The 19,499-nt window shown below is 47.6% G+C and overlaps 1 protein-coding gene across 1 annotated transcript; it reads right to left on the bottom strand.

Moving 5' to 3' along the window:
- Window positions 1-5,527: 5,527 nt before the first annotated feature.
- On the bottom strand, window positions 5,528-19,257 carry LOC147091454 (uncharacterized). The gene is made up of 5 exons (XM_085976600.1): window positions 19,237-19,257; window positions 17,266-17,387; window positions 7,264-7,456; window positions 5,903-6,148; window positions 5,528-5,770 (listed from the first exon to the last, which is right to left on the bottom strand). Exons 1-5 carry the CDS (start codon window positions 19,255-19,257, stop codon window positions 5,528-5,530), a joined length of 825 nt encoding a protein of 274 aa, XP_085832726.1.
- Window positions 19,258-19,499: the final 242 nt, after the last annotated feature.

Below are 19,499 nucleotides of genomic sequence, written 5' to 3'. Positions count from 1 at the left end.
GGTCTGGACCCCTCAGCCAGGGTAAAAATCCTCCCTGCATCCACTCTGTCTAGCCCGGCCAGAATTGTATTGGTTTCAATGAAATCCCCTCTCATTCTTCCAAACTCTCGTGAATACAGGCGTAGTCGACCTAATCTCTTCTCATACGACAGTCCTGCCATCCCAGGAATCAGTCTGGTGAACATTCGCTGCACTCCCTCTATGGCAAGTATAACCTTTCTTAAGTAAGGAGACCAAAACTGCACTCAGTACTCCAGTTGTGGTCTCACCAAGGCCCTGTATAACTTTAGTAAGACAGCCTTGCTCCTGTACTCAAATCCTATTGCCATGACGGCCAACATATCATTTGCCTTCCTAACTGTTTGCTGCACCTGCATGTTTGCTTTCAGTGACTGTTGTACAAGGACACCCAGGTCCCTTTGTACATCAGCATTTCCCAATCTATCACCATATAAATAATACCCTGCCTTTCTGTTATTCCTACCGAAGTCGATAACTTCACATTTATCCACGTTATACTGCATCTGCCATGTATTTGCCCATTCACTCAGCTTGTCTAAATCGCCTTGACGCCTCTTTGCATCCTCCTCACATCACGAAATCCCTCCTAGGTTTTTGTCGTCAGCAAACTTGGAAATATTACATTTGGTTCCCTCATCCAAATCACTGATATATATTGTGAATAACTGGGGTCCAAGCACGATCCATGCGGTACCCCACTAGTCAACGCCTGCCACCCCAAAAAAGACCCATTTATTCCTCAATAGGCATCAGTTCAAATCTCACCACGGCTCCTGGGGAATTTAAATTCTGTTTAATAAATGCATCTGGAATGAAATAGCTGGTATCAGGAAAGATGACCATGAAAGTACCGGATTGTCGTAGAAACCCGTCTGGTTCACGTAATTTCCTTCTTGTGGTTCAAGAAGGCGGCTCCCCACCATATTTCCCAAGGGCAATTAGGGATTGGCAATAAATGACGGCTTTGCCAGCGATGCCCACATCACATGAATGAAAAATAAATCTCTGTTACATCTCCCATTAACATTCTCTGCTTTAAGGAGAATATTCACAGCTTCCCTAGACTCTCATAACTGACGTCCCTCATCGCTGGTACCATTCTGGTAAATGACAACAGAAAACGCTGGAGAAACTCAGCAGGCCAGGCAACATCCGTGGAGAGGCAGACAGAGTCAGCGTTTCAGGTCGAAGACCCTTCGTCAGGGCTTCGTCTTCGACCTGAATCGTTGACTTTGTTTCCGTCTCCATGGATGTTGCCTGGCCTGCTGAGCATCTCCAGCGTTTTCTGTTGTTATTTCGGATTTCCAGCATCTGCAGTATTTTGCTACCATTCTGGTAAGTCTCCTCTTAAACTTCACTAAGGAGAACAACCCCATATACGTTGTTATTGAAGAAGTAATCCAGAGGTCTGGACGAATGATGCAGAGAGATGTATTCGAATTCCACCACGGCAGCTGGGGAATTTAATTCCAGTTAATTAAATAAATCTAGAATTAATAAGCTACTGTCAGTAATAGTGACCATGAAAATGCCGAACTGTCGTAAAAACCCGTCTGGTTCACTTAACTGCCTTTTTGTGGTTCGAGAAGGCGGCTCACCACCACATTCTCAATGTCCATTAGAGATGGGCAATAAATGTCGGCCTTGCCAGCGACGCCCACATCCCATGAATGAAAAACAAATCTCAAATACAGCTCCCATTAACATTCTCTGCTTTAAGGAGAACAATCCCAGCTTCCCTACTCTCTCATAACTGACGTCCCTCATTCCTGGTACCATTCCGATAAATCTCCTCTCAACCTTCGCAAAGGCGAACAACCCGATACACATAGGATATAATTCATCTTAGAACCCTTAAACCTGTCATGAATGTTTCACACTGTACAAAGGCGAGATACCTCCCCAGATATGTTTTACACTGAGACACCTGCTTCATGACGGCGGGTACAAACTCTGTTGAAAACCGTTTACCCACTTCCCCATCCGACTCTAGGCGCCTTTTGACGTGTTTCTTCAAAGAAACTAGAAATTCAGCCCAGCGAATAATTCAAACCTTTAAATCCCGATGAGCACATGGGAACTGAAAGCTGCACTGCCTGAAACAAGAGAGAACTTTGACCCAACAGTGATCCGTGTTTTATAGAATCATAGAATCCCACAGCACAGAGCGAGTTGACTCGGTCAGTCCAGCCCATTGAAATAGCGATACAATCAGTCTCCCACGAGTCTCCTCCCACCCTCCTTCGTCTCACCCTGTCAACATATCCTTCCCTTCCTTTTCCCTCACGTGCTTATCTCGCTTCCCCTTGAATGCGTTATGTTATTCCCCTCAACCACGCCTTGTGGTAACGAGTTCCACATTCTCAGCACTCTTTTGGTAAAGAGGTTTCTCCTGAATTTCCTATTGGAGTTATTAATGTCTATCTTATATTATGGCCCTTAGTTTTGGCCTCATCTATCCAATTATACCCACACCCCTGCTCATTCCCCACAGCCTTGTATTGATCCTGTTCAAGTTTATTTCCAATTCCCTTGTGAAAGTTACCAGTGAATCTGTCTCCATCACCCTTTCAGGAAGTGCATTCCCGATCATAACATTTAGCTGCGTAAAAACCTGTCTCCTCATCTATCAATTGGATATTTTCTCATTTACCTTAAATCTGCCCCCTGGGTATGGACCCTGACCTCAGATGAATGAATTTCTCCTTGTCTACTCTAACAAACCGCTCTTAAATTTGAACACCTCTATTAAATTTCAACTTAGCGTCTCATTCTATGAAGTTACTAAACTACCTAAGTAATGAGATCGTTGGTGGATTTCGAAGGAAGTGACGTAATGTTACCAATGATAACCGGATGCTCCTTATTTAAACAGATTCAACAGAGAAACGGCCTTCAGGCGTGGTATTGAGCTGCACTCGTTCACACAGCGAACTAGCGTCGAATGAATAAATCATGTTTCATGAAGCTCATTATCTAATCTTGATGGCTGCATTGATCCCACGTACGTCAAATTAACAAACTTTATAGAATAATGTAGTATAATGTCAGCTGTGTTTCAGTTGATTGCTTCCTTGCCACCAGGGCAGAAATTCGCGGGTCCTAGTCCCACTCCAGAAATTTGAGTACAAAATCATTGCTGACGCTCCCAGTGCCAGTCATAAAGGAATGCTGCACTGTCGGAGGGGCAGTACTGAGGGAGCGCTGCACTGTCGGAGGGGCAGTACTGAGGGAGTGCTGTACTGTCAGAGGGGCAGTACTATGGGTTTGCTGCACTTTCGGAGCAGCAGTACTGAGGGGCTGCTGCACTGTCGGAGGGGCAGTACTGAGAATGTGTGCTGCACTGTCGGAGCCGGCATCTTTCGAATTTTAATTAAAGCTGCCCTCTCAGATGGACGTATCTTATTCAATATTTATCCCGTAACAAACACCTAAAAAAACCAATTTTCATATTGCCTTCGTGGGATCTTGCTAAAAATTGACTGCCGTGATTAATACATTATAACAGTGGCTACACTTCAAAACGTTCTTCCTTGGTTGTAAATCGCTTTGGGACGTCCTGGGGTCGCGAAACGCACTGTTGAAACGGAAGTTATTTCTTTATACGTAGTCCCTGCTCTATTCAATTATTGATGGCAATAAGAATCTAATCGATGTTTCTTTCGACAGGAATACTCACCTTGTACGTCCAACAGTCACCTTCTATCTGATCGATTGGAGCAGGAGAGTAGAACACGCTCAGATGCACGCTGACGAATACTGGCTATAACCATATGTACTGGTACAGACTACAACCCGACCGGGCATTAGAAGCTCTTTTCTATTCTGCTGCAGCAGGTGCTGTTACAAATTACACGGCCGAGTCTTTTAAGGCTGAAAGAAGCTGCAATACGCTGTTTACTTTGGAACTGATCGCCGCCTCTCCATTTCAGACCGCTGTCTATTACTGTGCTTGTAGTACCGCACATCGTTTGAGAAAGCGGCTCCCCAGCTACAAAAACCTGCAGCGGATGAACGGGAGTTCAGTGCTCATTTTCCGCCACCAGGTGGCAGCAGTACATAGAAGTTCAGTGCAAATATTCTGTCATACAATGATACAGTACGGAAGGAGGCCATTCAGACCATTGTGCATATACCGGTTCTTTGAAATAGCCATCCAATTAGTCCCACTTCCGCCTGCTCTTTCGCCATATGGCAAAATCTTCCCCTTCCCCTTTATTTTCAATTCCCTTTCTGAAGCTATTTTTGAATCTGCTTCCCCCACTCTTTCAGATAATGCATTCATGATTATAACAACTCGCTGCCTGTATAAAAAATTCTCCTCATCTTCCCCTCTGATTCGTTTGCCAATTACTTGAAATCTCTGCCCTTTGTTTACCTTCCCTTCTGCCACTGGGAACAGTTTCTTCCTATTTAATTTATTCAAAGCTTATTTGATTTTTAACAGCTCTGTCAAATTTTCCCTTAAGGTTCTCTGCTCTAAGGAGAACATACCCAACTTCTCCACTCTCTCCACCTAACTTATCTTCTGCATTCCTGGTGGCAGTCGAGTGAGTCTCTTCTGCGCCCTCTCCGAGGATTTGACATTAACTTTGCTCCATTTACTTTATATTGCCAATTGACAGTGCTGACATTTCGCCACCAGCTGCCAGGTCGCGATAGACTTTCATTGCTTATTTCCGCCACTAGTTGGCAGCACGTGTGACATGTGTACCTTGATAAAGTTGTTACACGGTCGGCCCTTCTATATCGGCGCTCGCTGCCTCTTAATCGGCGCCATTGGATGGAAGGAATGAGGCAGATCATGTTTAAACACAGAGCAAGACTCAGCTTTCGTTGCACAATATCAGCGCTGGCTCAGTGGGTAGCACTTTCCAATCTGAGTTAAAAGATCGTGGTTTGAAGTCCAACGCCATCGGCTTGAATCAATCATCCAGGATGACACTACAGTGCTTGTCCTAAGGCAGTGTTGCACAGCCGAAGGGGCAGTATTGAAGGAGTATTGCAGTGTCTTAAAACCGTCTGCCCTGTTGGGTGAACATAAAAGAAGAATGAAAGAAAGACTTGTATTTCTATTGCACTGTTCAAGACCACAGCACGTCCCAAAGCGCTTTCCAGCCAATCAAATGCACCTGAGGTACAGTCTGTTGGTGCTTTGGACACGTTGCAGCCAATTTGTGCACAGCAACCTCCCAAAAACAGCAATAAGATACATGACTAGTCTATCTTTTTAGTGATGTTGGTTGAGAATTAATATTGTCCCAGGAGAGCGGGGCGAACTCCCCGGCAATTTTGTACAATTGTCTCCCTTCGTAGACAAGGCCTTGGTTAGGTCTCGTTTGTAAGAAAGCACCTCCAACAGTACTATGCTCCCTCAGTACTGCACATCCGACAGTACATCGCTCCCTCTGTACAGTAAATCTGACAGTGCAGCGCTCCCTCAGTTCTGCCCCTCTGACAGTGAAGCTTACCCTCAGTACTGCCCCTCCGTCAGTGCAGAGCTCCCTCAGTACTGCCCCTCCGACATTACATCGCTCCTCTGTACGGCAAATCCGACAGTGCAGCGCTTGCTCAGTACTGCCCCTCCGACAGTGCAGTGCTCCCTCAGAACTGCCCCTCCGACAGTGCAGCGCTCCCTCAGTACTGCCCCTCCGACAGTGCAGCGCACCCTATGCACTGCCCCTCCGACAGTGCAGCATTCTCTCAGTACTGCCACTCCGATAGTGCGGCACTCTCTCAGTACTGTCCCCTCGACAGTACATCGCTCCCTCTGTACTGCAACTCTGACAGTGCATCGTTCCCTCAGTACTGCCCCTCCGTCAGTGTAGGGCTCCCTCAGTACTGCCCCTCCGACATTACATCGCTCCCTCTGTACTGCCACTCCGACATTACATCGCTCCCTCAGTACTGCCCCTCCGACAGTGCAGTGCTTCCTCAGAACTGCCCCTCCGACAGTGCAGCGCTCCCTCTGTACTGCACTTCTGACAGTGCAGCGTGCCCTCAGCACTGCCCCTCCGACAGTGCAGCACTCTCTCAGTACTGCCACTCCGACAGTGCGGCACTCCCTCAAGACTGCCCCTCCGACAGTGCAGCACTCCCTCAGTACTGCCCCTCCGACAGTGCGGCGCTCCCTCAGTTCTGCCCCTCTGACAGTGCGGCGCTCCCTCTGTACCACCCCGCTGACAGTGCAGCACTCCCTCAGTACTGTCCCTCCGACAGTGCAGCGCTCCCTCAGTACTGTCCCTCCGACAGTGCAGCGCTCCCTCAGTACTGCCCCTCTGACAGCATAACACTCCCTCAGTACTGCCCCCTCTGACAGTGCGGCGCTTCCTCAGTACTGGCCCTCCAAAAGTGCGGCAATCCCTCTGTACCACCCCGCCGACAGTGCAGCGCTCCCTCAGTACTGCTCCTCTGACAGTGCAGCGCTCCCTCAGTACTGTCCCTCCAACAGTGCAGCGCTCCCTCTGTACTGCCCCTCTGACAGCATTGCACTCCCTCAGTACTGCCCCCTCCGAGAGTGCAGCGCTTCCTCAGTACTGGCCCTCCAACAGTGCAGCGCTCCCTCAGTACTGCCCCTCTGACAGTGCAGCGCTCCCTCAGCACTGCCCCTCCGACAGTGCAGCACTCCTTCAGTACTGCCCTTCCAACAGTGCGGCACTACCTCCAGACTCCCCCTCCAACAGTGCAGCGCTCCCTCAGTACTGCCCCACCGACAGTGAAGCGCTCCCTCAGTACTGCCCGTCCAACAGCACAGCGCTCTTTTAGTCCTGCACCTCGGACAATTCAGCACACCCTCAATACTGCTCGTCTGACAATACAATGCTCCCTCAATACTGCCCGTCCGACGGTAAAGCGTTCCCTCAGAACTGTCCCTCCGACAGTGCAGTGCTCTCTCAGAACTGCCCCTCTAACTGTGAAACACTCACTCAGTATTGCCTCTCCCACAATTCATCGCTCCCTCTGTACTGCCCCTCCGATAATGCAGCGCTTCCTCAGTACTGCACTTCCGAAAGTGCAGCCCTCCATCAATACTACCCATCCGAGGGTACAACGCTCCCTCAGTACTGCCCCTCTGACAGTGCAAAGCTCCCTCAGTATTGCCCCTGCGACAGCGCAGTTCTCCTTCTGTACTGCCACTCCGACATTACATCGCTCCCTCAGTACTGCCCCTCCGACAGTGCAGTGCTTCCTCAGAACTGCCCCTCCGACAGTGCAGCGCTCCCTCTGTACTGCACTTCTGACAGTGCAGCACGCCCTCAGCACTGCCCCTCCGACAGTGCAGCACTCTCTCAGTACTGCCACTCCGACAGTGCGGCACTCGCTCAAGACTGCCCCTCCGACAGTGCAGCACTCCCTCAGTACTGCCCCTCCGACAGTGCGGCGCTCCCTCAGTTCTGCCCCTCTGACAGTGCGGCACTCCCTCTGTACCACCCCGCTGACAGCATAACACTCCCTCAGTACTGCCCACTCTGACAGTGCGGCGCTTCCTCAGTACTGGCCCTCCAACAGTGCGGCGCTCCCTCTGTACCACCCCGCCGACAGTGCAGCGCTCCCTCAGTACTGCCCCTCTGACAGCATAACACTCCCTCAGTACTGCCCACTCTGACAGTGCGGCGCTTCCTCAGTACTGGCCCTCCAACAGTGCGGCGCTCCCTCTGTACCACCCCGCCGACAGTGCAGCGCTCCCTCTGTACTGCCCCTCTGACAGTGCAGCGCTCCCTCAGTACTGTCCCTCCAACAGTGCAGCGCTCCCCCTGTACTGCCCCTCTGACAGCATAACACTCCCTCAGTACTGCCCCCTCCGACAGTGCGGCGCTTCCTCAGTACTGGCCCTCCAACAGTGCAGCGCTCCCTCAGTACTGCCCCTCTGACAGTGCAGCGCTCCCTCAGCGCTGCCCCTCCGACAGTGCAGCACTCCTTCAGTACTGCCCTTCCAACAGTGCGGCACTACATCCAGACTCCCCCTCCGACAGTGCAGCGCTCCCTCAGTACTGCCCCACCGACAGTGAAGCGCTCCCTCAGTGCTGCCCGTCCAACAGGACAGCGCTCTTTTAGTCCTGCACCTCGGACAATTCAGCACACCCTCAATACTGCTCGTCCGACAACACAATGCTCCCTCAATGCTGCCCGTCCGACGGTAAAGCGTTCCCTCAGAACTGTCCCTCCGACCGTGCAGTGCTCCCTCAGTACTGCCCCTCTAACTGTGAAACACTCACTCAGTATTGCCTGTCCCACATTTCATCGCTCCCTCTGTACTGCCCCCCCGATAATGCAGCACTTCCTCAGTACTGCACTTCCGAAAGTGCAGCCCTCCATCAATACTACCCATCCGAGGGTACAACGCTCCCTCAGTACTGCCCCTCTGACAGTGCAAAGCTCCCTCAGTATTGCCCCTGTGACAGTGCAGCGCTTCCTCTGTACTGCCATTCCGAGTATGAGCGCTCCCTCAGTACGTCCACTCTGACAATATAGCTCTCCCTCATTACTGCCGCTCTGACAGGGCAGAGCTCCGTCACTACTGCCCCTTGGACAGTGCAGCGTTTCCTCAGTACTGCCCCTCTGACAGTGCAGCACACCCTTAGTACTCCGCCTTTGACAGTGCAATGCTCCCTCGGTAATGACCCTCCAAAAGTGCAGCACACCATCATACTGGTGCGTGCCGTGTCATCCTAATTTGTGTGTTTGAGTCTTCTCTGTGGGGCTCGAGCCCACAGCCTTCTGATTCAGTGTTGAAAACACTATCTGCTTAGGCATGGCTGACACGCGACGTCACAACATGACACTTCAAATATATTCGGACTTTGTGGCAGAGAAAGGAGCATACTGTCCTGCTACAGCAGTTAGACATGTTTCTTGAAGTGTCATATTTCATCTTGTCGATTGCTTTAATTTCAGGTAAGTTTAAACAATGCACCAATATAAACGTCGGAACTCAATGCATATTTCACAATATTTTCTATCATTAGGAAGGTTTAATCAACAAAACATAGATTCCTACTTCTATGGAGTACAAAAGCAATGAAGTTATGCTAAACCTTTACAAAACACTGGTTATGCCTCAGATTGAGTAGTGTGTTCAATTCTGGGAATCACACCGGCCAAGGATGTCAATGCCTTGGAGACAATGCAAGGAGATTTACTAGAATGGTACCAGGAATGACGGATTTCAGTTACACACGGAGAGACTGGAGGAAGCTAGAGTTATTCTCCTTGGAGAAGAGAAGTTTAAGTGGTGATTTAATAGAGGTGTTCAAAATTATGAAGGGTGTCGATAGAGTAAATAAGGAGAAATTGTTTCCACTGGCAGGAGGGTCGGTAACCAGAGAACGTCTATTAAGGTGATTGGCTAAAGAACCAGGGGGGAACATGAGCAGAATATATTTTACACAGCGAGTTATTATCTGGAAAGCACAGCCTGAAAGTGTGGTGGAATGAGATTCTATAGTAAGTTTCAAAATGGAATTGGATATATGTTTTATAAGGAAAACATTGCTATGAGGAAAGAGCATGTTGGAAGTGGGACTAATGGATACCACTTTCAAAGAGCTAGTATAGGAAATATGGACAGAATGGTCTCCTTCTTTACTGTCTCATTCTATAAAAACAGATCGCACTGTTTCCTCCATTTGACAGGAGTGTCTGCTTCATTCGTTGACCAGTCGCCGCACACTGTGTCTGTTGTCGCAGGAAAATCGATCGTAATGAGATGTACGCTGTGGAACACTAACTATGGCACCATATACTGGTGCCGACAAGGGACAAACCGGGTCCTCGTTGCTCTATTCCATTCATCGGGGACGGGCCACTTGCCAATTACACGTCCGGACCCTTCAAATCCCAGAGACCCAGCGACACCGAGTTGACTCTGTAACACACCGGAGCCTCTCAGTCGGACACCGCCATCTACTTCTGCGCGTGCAGTGATGCATGGCGTGTGAAAACACCGCCTCTCTGTGACAAAAACTCCCAGAACCAGAGGAATACGATGGTTTCACCCGCCAGATGTTGGCGCTGTGGCCCTGCATCACCCGCGAAAACCCGGATGTGTCCCTCCCGACCCTTCATTCATTCCGCGCAGATCGGGATGATTCCCATTTGATCCACTAGATGCTAACTTCATGTAAACATTGTGAGCATCTGGACCTTTTCAGGCGAACAAAACGCTTCTGGTCTAACTTCCAATATTTACATTTTAACCGAGAATTGATCGATATATAAAAAAATGATAGTTTTCATGTTGTTTGTAAAATTGCTTTATTTTCTCTCTCTCTTGTCTCTGTCTCTCTCTCTATCTCTCTCGCTCTCTCTATCACTGTCTCTGCCTCTCTATCTGTATTTCTCTCTTTCTCTCTGTCTTTTCTCCCTAGCTGTCTTGCTCAATGTATCTCTCTCACTCATTGTCTCTCTGTTGCTCTCATTTTTTTACCTCCGTTTCTGTGTGTCTCGTCTCTCTATCTCATTCTCTCTCTGTTTCTATCTATGTTTATCGCTGTGTCTGTCTTTCTGTCTCCCTCTCGTCTCTCTGCCTGTCTTTCCCTGCCTCTCTCTCTGCCTCTCTCACCCACTCTCTCACATTCTCTCTATCTCTGCCGCAGTTCATAAGTTTTTGTTTTTATTAAAAGCGACAGAAAGTAGAAGCAAGTCTAAACGTCGATACACTTACAAGTAGGCTATGTATTGGGGAGGACAAAGTCCTAACCAATCCAGGGGATTTCTCAGCACAGAATACCAAAGTATTGATGAAAACAATGCAGATTTATACACATTAAAGACAGATGCGAATCAGTCAGATTACCTGTCCTGAACCTATCAATTTCGAGATTATTTTCATGTGATCCATAAGTTTCATATGCTACCATGTCAATAGATGGCGAGGTTGCGCCACGTCTATTCCAGTCTCACTGGATATTCAATAGAAGATGAGATAATTTAGCAAAGGTATAAATATCAAATTTGACCAGAAAAGTTACAGCTGAAGTGTAAAAATGCTCTCTCCAAACTAGGATATAATTCTTTACACAAATACATTGATTCTTCTTTGGTCTCATAAACGGATGCCTCCTGCTTTCTTAGCATTGGACTCTGCAATCGTAAAGTCCTAACCTAATCCATCTGTTAGATTCTATCACACAGGATACATTCTCATAGTACAAAGTAATTAATAGTGACGTCATTATTTTGAATCATTTTTTACCATTATGCGACATGCTAAATACCTGTTAAATTATGTAAATTTACAGGGGGCGCAAGAAGAGAGAGACCTGGGGTGTTTGTGCACACATCTTTGAAAGAGACAGGACAGAACATGACAGTTAACAACGCAGTTAATAAAGCACGTGGTATACTGGGCTTTATCAATCGAGTCATAGAGTGCAAAAGCCATCAAGTTATGCTAAACCTTTAATAAACACTGGTTCGGCCCCATCTGGAGTATTGTGTCCAATTCTGGGAACCACACTTTACGAAGGACGTGAATACCTTGGAGAGGGTACAGGAGACATTGACAAGAATGGTTCCAGCGATACGGTTACGAGGATAGACTGCGGCCGCTGGGCTGTTCTCCTTAGGGCAGAGAAGGTTAAGGCGAGAATTGACAGAGGTGTTTAAAATCATGAGGGATTTTGGAAAAGTAAATGAGGCGAAATTTTTTCCAATGGCTGAAGTGTCGATAACGAGAGGGCACATATCTAAGGTGATTGGCAAAACAACCAGAGGCGACAGGAGGAAATACATTTTTATGCAAAAGGTGGTTAGTATATCGAATTCACTGCCTGATCGGGTGGTGGATACAGATTCAAGCGTACCTTTCGAAATGGAATTGGATAAATCCTTGTAGGAGAAAACAATTACAGGGATAAGGGGAAAGAGCGGGGGAGTGCTCCCAATATGAGCCGGTGCATACTCAATAGTCCGAACGGCCTCCTGCTGTACTGTACTATTTTAACACTCTATGATGTTATTCCTTCTCCTGCACGTTCCTCTTGCCTTCAAGTTATGGCAGGAAAGGGTGGTGTAACTTTAAGGCCAACATAGTATGCGATCAGAGCTGGCTAAGTGCAACAGATAGAATGGAAAGGGACAGAACGAAGGAAGGACCTATGAAAAGAAGACAGAACGGAAGAAGGAAACGTTGGAAAGAAAGAAGGAAAGTAAAGTAGGAAATAAAGAAAGAAGGAAAGCAAATTGGCAAAGAAAGAAGGCAAGACCAGTAATTAAGAAAGAGAGATTTCAAAACTCAGGCCTTTTCACTAGAATTACCAAATATAAATTTCGCTGGGCTGTTGGGAAAGAGCAGGGGAGTGGACCTATTAGGACAGCTCTTTCAAAGAGCCGGCACAGGCACGATGGGCCGAATGCTCTCCTTCTGCGCTGTAAGATGCTACGATTTTATGCTACGATCTTCCTCCTATGTACATAGATTGGCAAAAACAAGGCAATCAAATGAAATGCTTCTCATCTGCTCATACTATTGACGTGTGTGGTCCAGCCACACCATTGGCTGTTCAGGCCTCCCGCGCAATTCATCACAACCGGTGGCAGCACCGTTGAGGAGAGCAATTTTTTAGCTGACACGTTGTCGCTAATTAACGCTGCCTGTCATCCTGTCTGGAAGGGCGCTGTGTGTCTCAGCTAGAATGTTTTTAATCCTGGTCACCTTATCACTCGGATATTTGATCTGTTGTAAGTGCTCTTCATTGACATCTGAATTGCTAACAGTGAAGGAAATAAATTGCATTGATATTCAAGTGGAAGTAGACGCCATAATAACTTCCAAAATGGAATTGGATTAATGCTTGAGTGCTGGTGTGGTTGGGGGTATTTGAAGGACTGTAGGGAATTGAGACTGACTGGAGAGCTTTCAAAGAGGCGGAATGGTCTGCTTCTGTGCAGTGAGATTCTATGATTTTATGCTAAGTTCTTCCTTCTATGATTATAACCTATTTTATTTGTTTAAACCTAATCCAGGGGTTCGGGCTGCACCCACTGTGATCCAGCTTCCAGCCGCGGCCACGGTTCCACTGGGAACGCAGGTCTCTTTCATCTGCGGTTTGGAGGGAGCTAACATGGGCAGCTAAACCATGCACTGGTACAGGCAAGTGGGTGAGACAATAGAGTGGACTTGCAATGAGAACGGCAGCTGTGGGCCCAGTTTCGAGAAGCGATTCAAAGTGCAACTCGAGGCTACAAACAACCAGTTCACTCTGCACCTGGAAGGCTCCTAGTTGACAGACTCTGCGACCGATTACTGTTCGGCGAGTATCGCACAGCGACAAAAACCTGCCGCAGACTGACACAAAAACATTCTCACCCTCCCACCGTGCACTCATCGCCAGCAGTGATCGAGCAGTCTCTAGGCAGCTCACTAAAGAAACGAACTAATCTGCATTTCTACGGCGCCTTTCACGACCTCAGGACGTCCCAAAACTCTTTTCAGCCATCGAAGTACGTTCTTTGAAGTGTGCGCACCGTTGTAATGTAGGAAACGCGTCTGCCAATCTTTGCACAGCAAGCTGCCACAAACAGCAATGTGTGAAAGATTGATAATCTGTTTTAGTGATATTAGTTGAAGGATAAATATTGGCCTGTACTGTTCCAGCGACAGTGCAGTACTCCCTCAGTACTAACCCTCCAACAGTGCAGCGCTCTCTCAGTACTGTCTCTCTGACAGTGCAGCGCTCCGTAAGTACTATTCCTTGATAGTGTAGAACACTAGGAGTGCGAGCCTAGATATTTGTTTTTAGCTGCCTGGAGTGGGTCTCGAAATCATGACCCTCTGACTCAGAGGCGAGAGAGCTACGAAATGAGCCACGGGTCACACAACCTGCACCAGTCCAACTTAAATTCTGGGATACAGACGTTAATTACCATTGGCTAAGGACCGATCCCTGGAATTCCCTCGTTCAGCGTCTCCCCCAATCTCTTCTCGTTATAACCTGCCTCTTTGATCGAACTTTTAGCCACCTATCCTAACATGGGGCTCGGTGTCAACTTCTGAGCATACGAACAATGGTGGATGGATAAAGAACCTCTGGTCCATCGAACTTGTCCCACACATATGCGATAACTTATGTATCACAATATATATTTTTAAAAAGCAGGGCAATTTGGGAAACAAAATCTAGGAAATTCCTCTTCGAAGGAATTCAGCGACACCACACGAGATGCCAGCCTGCTCCAACGGACTGGTCTGGTGGGCAGAACAGTTGCAAATTGAATTCAATCCTGAGAAGTTTGAGATTATGCATTTATTTGTATTTATTCGTACATGGGCCTGCATTTATTGCCCATCCCTAATTGCCCTTGAGAAGGTGGTGGAGAGGCGCCAACAAGGCAAGGGAATACACAATAAATAGTAGTACACTCTGAAGTGCAAATAATCAGAGGGACATTGGAGTGCATGTCCACAGATCCCTGAAGGTAGCAGGGCAGGTGGTTAAGAAGGCATACAGGATACGTAGCTTTATTAATCGAGGCATAGAATAGAAATGCAGGGAGGTTATGCTTGAACTGTATAAATCACTCGTTAGGCCGCAGCTAGAATATTGCGTGCAGTTCTGGTCACCACAATTCAGGAAGGATGTGATTGCACGAGAGAGGTTGCAAGGGTGCAGAGGATATTTACAAGGATGTGGCTTGGGAATTTTAGTGATGAAGAAAGATTGGATAGGCTGGGGTTGTTTTCTTTGGAACAGAGATGGCTGAGGGGATTCCTAATTGAGGTGTATACACTTATGAGGCTCCTAGATAGAGTGGATAGGAAGGATCTATTTCCATTAGCAGGAGGGGTCAATAAACAGGGGTATTAGATTTCAAGTAATTGGTGGAAGGTTTAGAGGGGTTTTGAGGATAACTTTTTTAACCCAGAGGGTGGTGGGGGTGTGGAACTCACTGCCTGAAAGGGTGGTAGAGGCAGGAACTCTCATCACATTCAATAAGTACTTGGATATTCACATGAAGTGCTGTAACCTTTAGGGCTACGGACCAAGAGCTGGGAAGTTGGATTAGGGTGGATCGCTCTTTGTCGGTCGGCACGGACACGATGGGTCGAATGGCCTCCTTCTGTCCTGTCACTTTCTGTGATTCTATGATTCTTTGATTCAAGAGGTCCACTATTCTGTGGGAAAAGAACCAGCTCCTGAGATCTGACCTTGAGAATGCCCGCTGCAACTTACAATTGTGACACCTGGTCCTCCCTAACCTATTATGTGAAACATACTGTCAACTGGAACATAATCTATTCCCTTCATTATCTTATAACCCTGAATCAGATCACCTCTAAGTCTTCGCTTCTCTAAAGTATAGAACCCCAGTTCTTATAGGCTATCTTGTTAACTAATGTGCTTTAAAGTGGGAATTAGTCGAGAGGCTGTCCTCTGCACCCTGTCCAAAGCCTGCATATCACCTTCCATGTGAAGAGACCAAAACTGGACACTGTATTCCAAGTGCGTCCTGACTAATGGATGGTATGCCTCGTCTTATAATCAGTTACCCTATGGACACAGCCCAAAAGATTTTTGCTCCAATTATCGCTTCCCGGCATTACGCGTGTAGTTTGATAATGCTCCTGTGAAGCGCATTGGGATGTTTTAGTACGTTAAAGGTGCTATATAGATGGATGTTGGTGTTGTTGTTTATATAGACTAATTCTTATCTACCGACTATTTTGGATCCTGGCACAAGACGAATTTCACTATGTTTTAACACAGCAGGAGAACACGCATGCACTAACTCACATTCTGTACGGCAGAGATAACTTGAACGTGGCTGCATCGTCTGGGAAATGATGTCACTTCTGGGGGCTCGGTTTCAGGTGCACACCTGGACGGCCGGTCAGTCAGAATCTGAGGCACTCGGTGTGAGAACACGATTATTGCAGCAACCAAACCGGCCACTTCGATCAAATTATGCAAATAGATATAATTTTATTTACTTTTCATCTTTTCCTGCCGGGTAAGTATCCTCATTCAAGTAAGATTTTTTTTAGCGCGATGTGTTCCATTAGACAGTAGATTTCACTGAACTATCAGCGTTAGATATGCCGCAGAGTGGGTACAAACTCGTTTTGGGCTATACCGCATTAACGGAGTTGAATATCAGCCGCAAAGCAAATAATGGGCGGTCAACAGATTAGCGCCCGTTTTGCGCTATCACCCACGTCGAATTTCTAACCCACTGTTTAATATTTATTAGGTTAAATTATGAATTGGGGATCAATTGTTTATTTAGGAACAATATAGAAAGTGATTCAATAGAAATCATCTGCAAGTGACGTTTTGCTACGGAATTTTGTATAACAACAACAGGTTTTATTTATATAGTGTATTTTTCAAAGTAAAATGTCCCATGGTGCTTTGCAGGAGAGTAATTCAGGCAAAATTTGCTCCAAGCCACATAAGGAGCTATTAAGACAAAAAATGGTACACTTCTTATAGCCAATTAAAGGAGGAGAGAGCGGTAGGGCGTTGGAGATGTTTAGGAAGGGAATTCCAAAGCTTGGGGCCTGGGCCGCTGGAGGCACGGCGGGCAATGGTTGGGGAAATGTGGGCAAGGGACGCACGAGAGGCCAGAATTGGAGGAGCACAGCGTTCTCGGGGCTTGTAGGGCTGGAGGAGGTTACAAAGATAGGGAAGCGGCGAGAGGCCACGGCAGCATTTGAACACAATGGATGAGAATTTTACAATCGATGCACTGCCGCTCCAGGATCCAATGTAGGTCAGTGAGCCTGTGCTGCAGTGGTGATAGGTGAGCGGGAATTATTTTGAAATAGGATAATAATGAAATATGATGTTGTTGGGAAATACTACACATGCAACTGACTTGATCCAGTCGCGGACCCATTCCATTTTACAACCAAATTCGTGCATCAATTTAAGATAATTGACAAAACAACCAGAGGGGAGATGAGGAGAAATGCTTTTTTTGTTACGCAGCGAGTTATGATGACCTGAAAGGGCGATGGATCAGTTTGAACAGTAACTTTCGAAAGGGAATTTGTTAAAGACTTTTAGGGGAGAAAATTGCAGGGCTATGGGGAAAGAGCCGATGAGTGGGACAACTGCAGGTTAGTTGGATTAATTGGATAGCTCTACCAAAACATCCGGCACAGACACTACAGGCCGACTGGCCTCATTCTGGTCTGTCGGATTTAATGTATTCTCTTAATTTGTTTTGTATTTTAGATTTAGCACTTGGGATTCAGGCCTCTTCAAAGTCCACTCAGGCTGGTGATTGCAGAAGACAAACTTGCAACAATAAGTTGTTATGCACAGGATTCGACACCTCAATCCATGCTCTGGCGCCGCCAATCGGCTGGCCAGGGGCTCATGTTGATCGGATACATTCAAGTCAGAGGAAAGGTTCATTACCTAGAGAAAGATCAAACCCGTTTTGAAATTTCAGGAAACGGCGAAAGAATCTCTGATCTGAAGCTCCCCAGGGCCGCACCAGCAGACATGGCGGTCTATTACTGTGCAGTGAGTGACGCACAACATTGCAGACTGGTTGAGCGCCCTGTCAAAAACCACGCCGGCTCGAAGCGTGAAGAAGGAACGAAAGAATTTGCAACTCTATAGTGCTTTTTAAGACAGCAGGGCTTCACGATGTGTTTCCCAGCCAATGAAGCACCTTTTCTAAAGTGTCGTCGCTGTTGTAATGTAAGGAAACGGGGCCGCCAATTTTCCCAGAGGAAGATCCCCAAAAACCACATCGAGGTCATGACCAGGTATTCTGTTGTTTTATTGATGTTTAAATGTCACTGGGAAAAACTCCCGTGCTCTTCTTCCAAGAGTGTCCGTTGGATATTTTACATTCACTCGTGAGAGAAGGCGGGGCCTAGGTTTAACATCACATCCAAAAGAAGCAACACCGACAGTGCAGCTCTCCCTCAGTACTACCCCTCCACAGTGCAGCCCTCCCTCGGTATTCCCCCTCCGATAGTGCAGCACTCCCTCAGTACAGCACCTCTGACAGTGCAGCGTTCCATCAGTTCTGCCCCTCTGACAGTTAAGCGATTTCTCAGTATTGCTCATCCGACAGTGCAGCGCTTCCACAGCACTGCTTCTCCGACAGTGCAGCTCTCCCTCAGTACTACCCCTCCACAGTGCAGCCCTCCCTCGGTATTCACCCTCCGATAGTGCAGAACTCCCTCAGTACTGCCCCTCCGACAGTGCAGCGTTCCATCTGTTCTGCCCCTCTGACAGTTAAGTGATTCCTCAGTATTGCTCATCCGACAGTGCAGCGCTCCCTCAGCACTTACCCTCCGACAGTGCTGTGCACCCCCGGTCCTGCCCCTCTGACAGTTCAGCGATTCCTCAGTACTGTCTGTCCGATAGTGCAGCGCTTCCTCAGTACTGCTCCGCCGACAGTGCAGTGCTCCCCCAGTCCTGCTGTTCAGTGATTCCTCAGTATTGCCTCTCTGATAGTGCAGCGCTTCCTCAGTACGGCCCCTCCGACAGTGCAGCACTCCCTCGGTACTGACCCTCCGACAGTGCAGCATTCCCTCAGAACTGTCTCTCCGAGGGTGCAGCACACCCTCAGTACAAACCCTCCGACTGTGCAGCACTCCCTCAGTTCTGCCCCTCCGCCAGTGCAGCACTCCCTCAGTACCACCATTTTGACAGTGCAGCCCTCCCTCAGTATTGCCCGTCTGACAGTGCAGTGCTCCCTCAGTACTATCTCTCTGACAGTTCGGCAATCCCTCAGTACTGCCTCTCCGACAGTACGGCACTCCCTCAGCAGTGACCCTCCGAAAGTGCAGCGCTCCCTCAGTACTACCACTCCGACAGTGCAACACTCCCTCAGTACTTCCCCTCCGACAGTGCAGCGATACGGAAAGACTCGAGTAGACAGGTGGTTTGAATGTAAGAAAACCAACATTTTATTAAAATGGAGAATAACACAGTCTTATGAGAGATTACTAAGAGATTACTCGCATAAAATACAGGCAAATACAAAATAACTAATCTTATACAGGGAATGGGGAACACACGGCAAATCTAGGAAAAACCAATTACTTTAACAATCCCCTTATCCTTACCCCACCCCTATACCTAACTAGATTAAGCTATGAGCGGCCAGAATTCATGCACACCAATCCAAAATAAAACCAACTGTTTGACGAATGCAGGTTTTGAGGTTTGGTCTTTGGTCCTTCTAGTTAACCCGTCGCCACATGGTCTTCAGGGGCGAGGTGCTGGGTCTGCTATGGCGACATACCTTCTTCCCCTCTGCTGCCATCGTCGTGTCGTTGCAATGGGTTCTCCTCTTCTTCTCCCTCAGGCAGTCGTCGGCGGCAACGTCGTGCCTACAGGGCAGTTGGCAGTTTTAACGTTCTAGATTTTCCTACCATACTTGAGTAAGCCAGTATATTCGTCATGGCGTGGCCACCTGCGTTTTCGCAGTGTTCAACAAGGAATGTTCATCTCGACAAGCGCCAGCTTATAACTAGATGCTTAGCCTCATCAATACCTTTTGCGCTG

Source organism: Somniosus microcephalus, unplaced genomic scaffold, assembly GCF_052327205.1.
Source record: "Somniosus microcephalus isolate GS21.2 unplaced genomic scaffold, FLI_Smic_1.0 unresolved_chr3, whole genome shotgun sequence".
Classification (NCBI taxonomy): Eukaryota; Metazoa; Chordata; class Chondrichthyes; order Squaliformes; family Somniosidae; genus Somniosus; species Somniosus microcephalus.
The sequence above is the reverse complement of the archived record's forward strand: the minus strand, read 5'-3'. Positions and strand labels throughout refer to the sequence as shown.

Coding starts and splice junctions, on each gene's coding strand:
- LOC147091454 (XM_085976600.1), bottom strand. CDS start 19,257: ATGGCAGCAGAGGGGAAGAAG. Junction 6,149..7,263: donor TGCTGAGGGCGTGCTGCACT/GTCAGAAGTGCA, acceptor GAACTGAGGGAG/CGCCGCACTGTCGGAGGGGC. Junction 5,771..5,902: donor GGGAGCGATGTAATGTCGGA/GTGGCAGTACAG, acceptor TGTACTGTCGAG/GGGACAGTACTGAGAGAGTG.